This window comes from Physeter macrocephalus, chromosome 3 (genome assembly GCF_002837175.3).
Source record: "Physeter macrocephalus isolate SW-GA chromosome 3, ASM283717v5, whole genome shotgun sequence".
Taxonomy (NCBI): domain Eukaryota; kingdom Metazoa; phylum Chordata; class Mammalia; order Artiodactyla; family Physeteridae; genus Physeter; species Physeter macrocephalus.
Window position 1 is genome coordinate 2058215 of NC_041216.1, and position 10667 is coordinate 2068881.

Genomic DNA, 10667 nt, shown 5'->3' on the forward strand with positions numbered 1-10667 from the left:
TTTTTTTTTTTTCTTTCACAACTAAACAAAAAGAGTTAAGTGTCAAGAGTATTTGAATATTAGAAATAAAGGTGACTTTCACTTAACCACATGAAATGGTTAACCACATAACCATTCTAGCTCCTGAATGTCTCTTTTATATACTCCATCTTCATTCACTGCCTTAGTTCAGGGTCTAGTACCTGCCTGAACTATTTCAAAAGTCTTCTAGTGAGTGTTTTCCTTTTCCTCCTCCCCTCTGGTCTCTCCTCAGCATAGTGCCAGAGGACTCTTCTAAATCTAAATCCAGTTCTCACTCCCTTTCTGAAAATTCTCTAATTTTTATCCACATGCATCAAGCTCCTTGGCACGACTTCCTAAGCCCTCCGTGATCTGTGCCCTGCCTACCTCTTTAGCTTCATTTCCTGCCACTTGATCCCTTTGTGCCCCAGCATCACAGGCCAATATATAGTTCTCTAAGCACAGCACACCATTTCATATCTCTATGACTTTACATATGTGTTAATTCTCCCTGGGATGCCCTCCCTCCCTTAACTGTCTAGAAAACTTATATTCATCCCCAAAACTTAGCTCAGACTTTTCTGACTATCTTAGCTTGGCTGCTATAACAAATACCATAGACTGGGTGGCTTAAACAACAAACATTTATTTCTCTCAGTTCTGGTGGCTACAAGTCCACGATCAAGGTGCCAACAGAGCTGGTGTCTTGTGAGAACACACTTCCTAACTTGTAGACAGCTGCCTTTTCTTGCTATACCCTCACATGGCCAAAAGAGAGATCATCTCTCTCTTGTCTCTTCTTATAAGGGCACTAATCCCATTCATGAGGGCTCCACCCTCATGACCTAATTACCTCCCAAAGGCCCCACTTCGAAATACCATCTCATTAGGGATTAGGGCTTCAACATATGAATTTTGGGGGGACACAAACATTCAGTCCATAACACTGACCATGCCTCTCCCCACTCCATTGTCCCTCTCTACCCCATCCAAAGAATTAAACACTTCCTGCTCTCTTCCACTTCCAAACCTTACAATGTTACTATCATTGCATTTACACTATATTACAAATATACTTGTTTTCATGTCTTCATTCCGCCAACCAAGCTGTACATTTTTCAAGAGTAATGGCTTTGATTCATCGTTGAATTCCTATCCCTTAACACAAGGCCTGGCACATAAAAAGTATCGAATATACGTATACATATATTTTAAAATTGAGATATAATTCATGTACCATAAATTTCTCCCCTTTAAGTACAATTCAGTGGTTTTAGTATATTCACAAGATTGTGCAACCATCATCACATCTAATTCGGGAACATTTTTGCCACCCCCAAATGAAACCCAGTACCATAGCAGTCACACCTCGGTTCCCATGCCTACAGTCCTGGGCCACTTACTAATCAATCCACTTTCTGATTTGCCTATTCTGGAAAATTTATATTAATGAAATCATACAATATGTGGCCTTTTGCGTCTGGCTTCTTTCACTCAGTATAATGTTTTCAATGTTCATCCATGTTGTAGTATGTATCAGTACTTTATTCCTTTTGTGCCTGAATAATATGCCACTCATGAATAGGGAAAGACCACACTTTGTATATTTACTCATCAGTTGACCAACATTTAAGCTGTTTCAATATTTTGGCTAATATGAATAGTCTGCTATGAATATTCGCGTACAAGTTTTTGTGTGTCAGTAAGTATTCAAGTCAATGAATAAATGAGTGAGTAGGTGATGACTCATATTTCATCATGTGTTCTCTGGCTAGGATATGGATTATAATCTTTATTTCTTTTGGGCAGGTCTGGGCCGGATCGTCCAGGCTGAGGAGTATCTATCCCAAGCGCAGTGGACAGTCCTCAAATCAACTGAATGTTGTTATGCCACCCACTCCTTACTGCATCGGAACCTGGGACTTCTCTACATGGCTAAGGAAAACTATGAGGAAGCCCGTTATCATCTGGCCAATGATGTAAACAAACTAATAACACCTGATTTTTTCTGAGAACAGCTCTCTTTAGTTGTTGTTTGTTGTTGTTTTCTTTTTACTGAGCATTTCTCTGAAACTTTCTGTGTACAACTGTCTGTTTGGTGGAGTGTTAGCAAGAACACAATTCTAACGACCTGAATTCAAGACTTTCTACTTTCTGCCTGTGCATCCTTGTCCAGGTCACATCACTTCCCAAGCGTCAGTTGCTTGGGGGATGATAAAGGGAGGCAGAAGAGCATCCTGGTTAAGAGCAGGGCTTTACTCCTGGTCCCAGCTCTGCCATTTCACCAGCCACACAGACTTGGATAAATTATTTAATGTCTTTCATCACCTGTAAGACAGAAATCATAACATAGTCTCTGCCTCATTGGGTCATTGCAGAGATGAATAAAAGGGCACAACATGTGCAGTACTTTGGCTATGATTTTTATAAATAACATCAACGTCTCTACTACAGAGTGTGGTTATTACATTTAAATGAGCTGGAGGTATATGAAAGTGATTTATAAACTCTAAAACTCTGTACCGATGTTAGATAGGTTGATGAGGGTGATGACTGAGCTGTTCTTCCCAAGTTCATGAGGTTTCTGTTAGGATTTCAGTATTGGACAATATTACTGGAGGGAAGAGTTCCTGAGCCTGAAACCTGGATGAGGTTAGAATCAGACTGCGGTCTCTGTGCAGATTGGGTCTCTCTTCAGCCTGTCCACTGGGCAACCCTCCCTCTGGTTGCCTGCCACTGCACAGGCCCCTAAATTTGCTGGAAGCATTGTTGTGCTGGTTATTCTCCATATCCCCTTACCCCAAATGCATTCTCTGCCCTACTCTTCCCTGGGATGCTGACCTCAGTGGACTCCATTGCCCTCTGGCCTCGCTGGGTTTGGAGAGTGAAAGGCATGGCAGAGGAGTGGAAGTTGGGAGGAGAGAGAAGTTGGGGTATTTACTCTGCTGCCTTTTTGCACCAGCCCAGTCCCTGCAGGGCCAGTGTTCCTCATGGCCACGGCTCCTGTCAGGTGGCCTTCCTCCACAGCTCTAGCTCTTGCTGGGCCCTGGTCACCCTGCTTTCTCCCCTGGTTTTCTCAGGAGTTTGGACTGTAAACAGTCTCTTGCTATTGATAGTCCCTAGTGCTTCACTAAGTCTTGTTGGTTCCGCACCCCTTCCACGTCTCTGTAAATAATCCTTTCATTATACTAGCCTCAGGGAATATTGATACTTGTGAGGGTGCCGTCTACCTCCACCTAGGAGCCTGACCAATGCACTTCTTCATTTGTGTTTCCTCTCTGTGCTTCACAGCCTTCAACAAATCAAGCAGAAGCACACTCTCTCTTGAGCTGGGTCACACAATTAAGAATTAGATCAAGCTCAGCCTAACTTAAAAAAAAAAAAAACCAAACCAAACCACCACAGCATTATTGATATATACCATAAAAGTCAATGGTATGTACAATTAAGTATACAATTCAATGATTTTTAGTAAACTGAGAGTTGTGCAACCATCAACATAATCCAGTTTTCACCCTAAAGAGAGCCAACATATCCATTTGCAGTCATTTCTCATTCCCACTTTCTGTCTTTCTAGATTTACCTTTTTAGGACATTTAATATAAATGAATGATATGTAGTCTTTTGCATCTGACTTCTTTCACTTAGCATAATTATTTTGAAATTCACCCGTGTTGTTGTTTATATATCAATATTTCATTCCTTTTATTGCTATCATCTGGATATACCACAATTTATTTACCATTCACCAGTTGATGGACATTTGGGTTGTTTCCATTTTTTGTCTATTAGGAATAATACTGCTGTGAACATTTGTGTACAAGTCTTTGTGTGAAGACGTGTCTTCATTCCTCTTGGGTGTATACCTACTGCTGGGTCATGTGGTAAAACTATGTTTAATTTTTTGAGGACTGCCAAACTGTTTTCCACAGAGGCTGCATCATTTTATATTCCCACCAGCATGTACAAGAGTTCCACTTTTGCCACATCTTTGCCAATAAGTGTTATTTTCTGTCTTTTTGATTAGAGCAGTTCTAGTGTGTGTGAAGATGTATCTAATTGTGGGTTTTATTTTGCATTTTCTTAGTGACTAATAATGTTGAGCATCATTTCATGTGCTTATTAGCATTGGTGTATCTTTTTGGTGACATGTTATCTGTTCAGATCCTTTGCCCATTTTTTAACTGAGCTGTTGTAAAAGTTCTTTATAGATTCTGGATACAAGTCCTTTATAAAATATATGATTTATAAAGAAAACTCAAGCACTCTCTTTCTTCCTTCTGCTATAGATTTATTTCGCCAGTTGTGCATTTGGAACAGAGCACATCAGGACCTCAGGAGGCTACTTCTACCTGGCTAATATCTTCTATGGCCTTAAAAAGTTGGACCTGGCAGACACATTGTACACCAAGGTGAGCTGGGGAATATGTGAGCTTAGCCTTGATACTTAGGCCTTGTATCTTACAATTGGTGTCAGACCATTCATGAGATATTCGAGGCACAGACAGATGAAGTGACTTGCCCAAAATAACATAGCTTGATACATGATATATTACACTTTTCTATCTTCCAGTTTCTCCACTACCAAAATAGTTTAGTCCTTAGCATCCATAGAGCAATTAACAAATAATAACTTATGGGTCAATAAGACCCAAACCCCTCCAAATAGGCTGACAGATACGCTGTCATATCCCTAGGAGCAAGCTAATGTGGGCATATTGAAGTGTGGGATAAAGGAGGAGATGACGTTTTTAAGCAAAACTAATTATTGAAAGGTCCTGTGAAGGGATCAAAGAACATGAAAGTACTTTAAAATGTTTATCTTTATCTGTGAAAGATTTTAAACTGTTTTATATATATATATATATATATATATTTATTTATTTATTTATTTATTTATTTATTTATTTATTTTAACTGCTTTTGATACCAAGTTTTTTACTGTCAGATGATTTGGGGCTGAGTTGCAAGAGAAGGTGACCTTGACAGAGTCTAAAGTACTAGGCTCCTTTTTTTTTAAAAATTTTAAATAGTTTTAATTTAAATCTTTTAGAATAGTATGTATCTATTCCAATTGTAGACTGTCAAGTCTATACAATATTTTCCTCTTTTTAAAAAAACATTTTTATTGGAGTATAGTTGCTTTACAGTGTTGTGTTAGTTTCTACTGTACAGCAAAGTGTGTATACATATATCCCCTCTTTTTTGGATTTCCTTCCCATTTAGGTCACCGCAGAGCATTGAGTAGAGTTCCCTGTGCTATACAGTAGATTCTCATTAGTTACCTATTTATACATAGTATCAATAGTGTATATATGTCAATCCACATCTCCCAATTCATCCCACCCCCGCTTCCCCCTTGGTATCCCTACGTTTATTCTCTACATCTGTGTCTCTATTTCTGCTTTGCAAATAAGACCATCTATACCATTTTTTTAGATTCCACATATATGTGTTAATATACGATATTTGTTTTTCTCTTTCTGACTTACTTCACTCTGTATGACAGTCTCTAGGTCCATCCACCTCTATACAGATGACCCAATTTCGTTCCTTTTTATGGCTGAGTAATATTCCATTGTATATATCTACCACATCTTCTTTATCCATTCCTCTGTTGATGGACATTTAGGTTGCTTCCATGTCCTGGCTATTGTAAGTAGTGCTGCAGTGAACATTGGTGTGCATGTGTCTTTTTGAATTATGGTTTTCTCAGGATATGCCCAGGAGTGGGATTGCTAGGTCATAGACAACCCTCAGAAAGGGAGAAAATATTTGCAAATGAAGCAACTGACAAAGGATTAATCTCCAAAATATACAAACAGCTCATGTAGCTCAATATCAAAAAAACAAACAACCTAATCAAAAAATGGGTGGAAGGCCTAAATAGACATTTCTCCAGAGAAGACATACAGATGGCCAACAAACACCTGAAAATGTGCTCGACATCACTAACTGTTAGAGAAATGAAAATCAAAACTACAATGAGGTATCGCCTCATACTGGTCAGAATGGCCATCATCAAAAAATCTACAAACAATAAATGCTGGAGAGGGTGTGGAGAAAAGGGAACCCTCTTACAATGTTGGTGGTAATGTAAATTGATACAACCACTGTGGAGAACAGTATGGAGCTTCCTTAAAAAACTGTTTCCAATATATTAAAATGTTGGTTATCTTCATATAATAACACCTTACTTAGCAAACAACAATTTCTGTGTGTGATATAGGTTGTCATGCAGTGACTGTTTATTCATATTTTAGACCCACTTCTGAAGAAGAGGCATTGTTGTGCAGCTGAAAAAAAAAGAACTTTGGAATCAAGACAGACTTGAATTTAAATCCTGGCTGTGCCACATAGCAGCTCTTACCAAAAGTCAAGAGTGATCTTAACTTTTCTGAACCTCAGTTTATTGATCTGTGAAATGGGAGTAATAAGAATACGACCATAATTGGGATGTTGGGAGGATGTAAAGGTAGTTGTATGTGCTCAACACATGGTAGCCATTGTAATTAGACCCCACCAGGGCTGTCCCCAGATCAGCCTTCCATGTGCCCTTTGCAGCCCAACACTTGTCACACTTACCTTGGCCAAGCACCTTTGGGCTCCTAAGGCTCCGGCTGCCTTCAGGCACAATGAGAGAGGGAGTCTGCACACCGGCAGGAAGCCTGGCCAGAGGTGCTGCCCTCTCAGCTGGCTGGTCCAACGGCTAAGGTCCAGCTTGCTTGTCTGATTACCATCTCCTTTCCCAACAGGTCTCTGAGATCTGGAATAAATATTTGAACAATCACTATCAAGTCCTCTCACAGGCTCGCACCCAACAAGTAGATCTACTAGGCAAACAGTTGGAGACCAACACTGGCTTGGGTAAGTGGCAGTTCTCCCTAAGAAGCAGAGCAGTGACTTCATCTATTCTGATCCACAGACTTTTCCCCTCAGCGGGAGAGCAGCTGTCCCTGTCATGGGGCACATTAGTGCCACCTTCCCATTTTGCCAATGGGCAAACTGAGACAGGGGGATCAAAGAGATTTGACCAGAGGTGGGAAGAATTCAGGTCCCTAGCATCACACACAGCCTGTCCCTTATTAATAAGGGACAGATCTGGAGGAAAAAAAGACCCTGCCAGAGCCCCCTGAGATTCCTGCAGAGCATCCATTTTTCATGTATTATCCCTCCAGACTCCACACGGAAGTCCCATTGTTCCTTTGTTCTGGTGCCTTATCCTCTTCCTTTACTGGACAGTGAACTTCACAGTGGCAGGGCTGAGTCTGATTCATCTCTCTACCCACAGCTCAGCAAAGGGCTGAAGGCTGAGTACAGCATCATTCCCTCTGAGATCATAAAAAGAGATGGAAGATCTAGTTTCTTCTCAAAAGAGACATATAGTGTAGTGGGTGAGACAGAAACTATGTGAAAGAAAAGAAAACTTCTACAAGTACAAATTATATTACAAGCTGAGTCCCAGAATGCCGAGGTGAGGACAGTTGGATGGTGTTGAAGAGGGAAGACTTCTTGGAGGAGAAGTTTTGAGCTAAGATTCAAAAAATTAGTAATTTTATTGAATTTTCTTTCATTATAGAAGCAGTTCATGTTAAAGCAGAAAATTCAAAAATCATAGCTATCCAAAGACAGCCAACCTTAACATTGCAGTGTAGGTCTTTTCTGTCTTTTTCTCTAAGCTTAGCCTCACGTGGGGAAAAGCAGAAAGGCTACTGCTTAAGCATCTTTGGATTTGGGGAAGAAGAATTAAGGTGCTGTGGCTGCCAGAAGCCCCGGCTCCCTCCTCTTGCTATAGAATGGAAGCTGAGTTGGACCCAAGAAATCCCACCATGACAAATTCCCTGTATTGGGGGCCTAAGAGATCTAGTTTAGGACTCTGAAAGAAAGAAAGCTAAGCAACTCTGGGACCTGTAGGAATGAGTTTTGTTTTTTGTTTTGTTTTGTTTTGTTTTGTTTTAGGTTACTCTGATAATGACAGGCTGGGCAGAGCTGATGAACTGCCTGAAGGACAGGTGCCCTAACAGCGTGCTTATCCCTGAGGGTAGACGCAGCTGCCCTAGGGCCTGTTTCTTCTTTCCTCCCTTTCTTTCCATCGCAGATGAAGCCCAGGAAGCAGAAGCCATTCAGATCCTGACTTCAATCTTGAACATTCGAGAATCTACATCTGACAAAGCCCCCCAAAAAACAATCTTTGTTCTAAAAATCCTGTTCATGCTTTACTACCTGATGGTGAATTCTTCAAAGGCAAGTTCCCCTAGAAAAGAAGCATGTCGAAAATGGAGGGAGAAGTTCCTCTAGTTGATTTCAGCTGTGTTTTGCCCAACTGCACTAGCTTTTACCGTCAGAGTAAGCCTTCACTCCAAAAAAGTTCAGATGTTCATGACATTTCTTATGTGTTGAGTCCAACCTGCACAATGGAAATGGGGCTGTCTTCGTCCCTCAAGGGGGCCACCCTAGGGTTGCACAGGTTAACTGAGGCTGGGGCAGTGCTGGGAAGCCTGCAGGGAAGAAGGGCTCTGGGGAGTCCTTGGGGGGATGGAGTAGTTGCTCTAACCATATTCAGGTAGTGAGTTCCCTGTTGCTGGAGGGATCCAGGCAGAAATAATTCAAAAGGTAATGGTTCTTGAGTGCTTTTTATGTGGCAGTTACTAACCTAAGTACTTTACATGAATTATCACATTTAATTCTCATACTAACTTTACAAAGAAGGTATTTTATTATTCCCACTTTACAGATAAGGAAACTAAGGCACAGAGAGGGTCCATTGCTTGCCCAATTTCTTATAGACAGCAAGTGGCACATCTCAGCGTTCTTGATTTATTGATTGACTGATCCACTCATTCATTCAGATATTTATTGAGGTTCTACCATTTGCAAGGCACAGTTTTAGGGACTGGGGGTGCAGTGGTGAACCACCAGCCAAGTTCCCTATTTCCAAGTAACTTACGTTTTTCTGGAGGAGGGGAAGTCACAATAAACAAGTAAACTTATAAATGTGTAATATAATTTCAGAGAGTGAAAAGCACTACAAAGAAAAATAAAGCAGGCAAGGGGAGAGAGGAGGGAGGATGGTTGGAGGACGCCTTTCTGTGTGGGTGACATGGGAAAATTTAAGATGTCCGTCCCCCGCTCCCATCCTCCCTTCCTTTCTTCCTCTTTCCTTTCATCAGCAAACTTTTACTAAGCACCTACTGTATACCAGGGCCTGGAAGAGCTCCCGGTCAGTGGGTTAAAACAGAGTGCGATAGCAAAGCCCAGGGCCCTGTGGGAGCACAAAAGAGGGACAGCAGCCCTATGTGGGATGGGGGTGAGAGAGGTTAGGGAACAGGGAACATTTCCATTGTATGTCCAAGTTTACAGTGGAAAAAGCCTCTTTTCTACATTTCAGGGTCTCATTTTCCATTCAAGGAAGTCATCCCCCAAGGTGTGTTAAGGGTGTTAGGTCTGCAAGAGGTCCTTAGAGAAAAGGGACACCTCTACCTACTCAGGATTGGCACCTCGCTTCCTTCAGGTCTGGACTCAGGTGTCTGCTTTTCAATAAGGCTTTCCCTGCCCTCTGTCTGAAACGGCAAACCCCCACTGTCACCATTAATGCTTACTGTTCCCCTTCCTGCTTTATTTTTTTCCTTAGCATGAATCACTATTTAAGATACCATTGCATTTTAATTATTTGTCTTGTTTATTGCCTCTCTCCCCCACTATATTGTCAATTTCACAAGGGTAGGAATTTCTGCCTATAGTCACAGTATCTGGAACATAGTAGCCTTTCAATAAATATTTATTGAAAGACAGGAAGGAGAGAAAGAGGAAAGGAAGGAAGGATGGAAGGAAGGAAGGAAGGGAGGAAGGAAATAAGGGAGGAAAGAAGAGATGGAGGGGGGTGAAAGCACATGCTCAGCTTCCTGAGGCACCCCTTTCCCCTTTGCAAGTAGAGCCATGTGGCTGACAGGGTCTTGGTGCTCCAGCCAGGTGTCAGGCCTGAGCCTTTGAGGTTGGAGAGCTGAGTTCAGGACATTGGTCCACCAGAGACCTCCTGGCCCCTCGTAATATCAATCGGCGAGAGCTCTCCCAGAGATCTCAGTCTCAACGCTAAGACCCAGCTCCACTCAACGACCATCAAGCTCCAGTGTTGGACACCCCATCCCAAACAACTAGCAAGACAGGAACACAGCCCCACCCACAAGCAGAGAGGCTGCCTAAAAACATACAGGAAAAATCTAAGGAGAAACATGCCAAGACACATATTAATCAAAGTATCAAAAATTAAATACAAAGCAAAAATATTAAAAGCAGCAAAGGAAAAGCAACAAATAACATACAAGGGAATCCCCATAAGGTTAACAGCCGATCTGTCAGCAGAAACTCTGCAAGCCAGAAGGGAGTGGCAGGACATATTTAAAGTGATGAAAGGGAAAATCCTACAACCAAGATTACTCTATCTAGCAAGGATCTCATTGAGATTTGACAGAGAAATTAAAAACTTTACAGACAAGCAAAAGTTAAGAGAATTCAGCACCACCAAACCAGCTCTACAACAAATGCTAAAGGAACTTCTCTAGGCAGGAAATACAAGAGAAGGAAAGACCTACAATAACAAACCCAAAACAGTTAAGAAAATGGTAATAGGAACATACATATCAATAATTACCTTAAATGTAAATGGATTA

At 41.3% G+C, this 10667-nt stretch overlaps 1 protein-coding gene across 1 annotated transcript in view; it reads left to right on the top strand.

The window, feature by feature from the left end:
• ZMYND12 (zinc finger MYND-type containing 12) overlaps window positions 1–10667 on the top strand; it is a 34520-nt gene that overhangs the window by 19990 nt on the left and 3863 nt on the right. The window contains exons 4-7 of the mRNA XM_007103489.3: window positions 1810–1979; window positions 4290–4412; window positions 6756–6867; window positions 8099–8244. Coding sequence (XP_007103551.1) covers window positions 1810–1979; window positions 4290–4412; window positions 6756–6867; window positions 8099–8244 — 551 coding nt within the window. The remainder of the gene's footprint in view (window positions 1–1809; window positions 1980–4289; window positions 4413–6755; window positions 6868–8098; window positions 8245–10667) is intronic.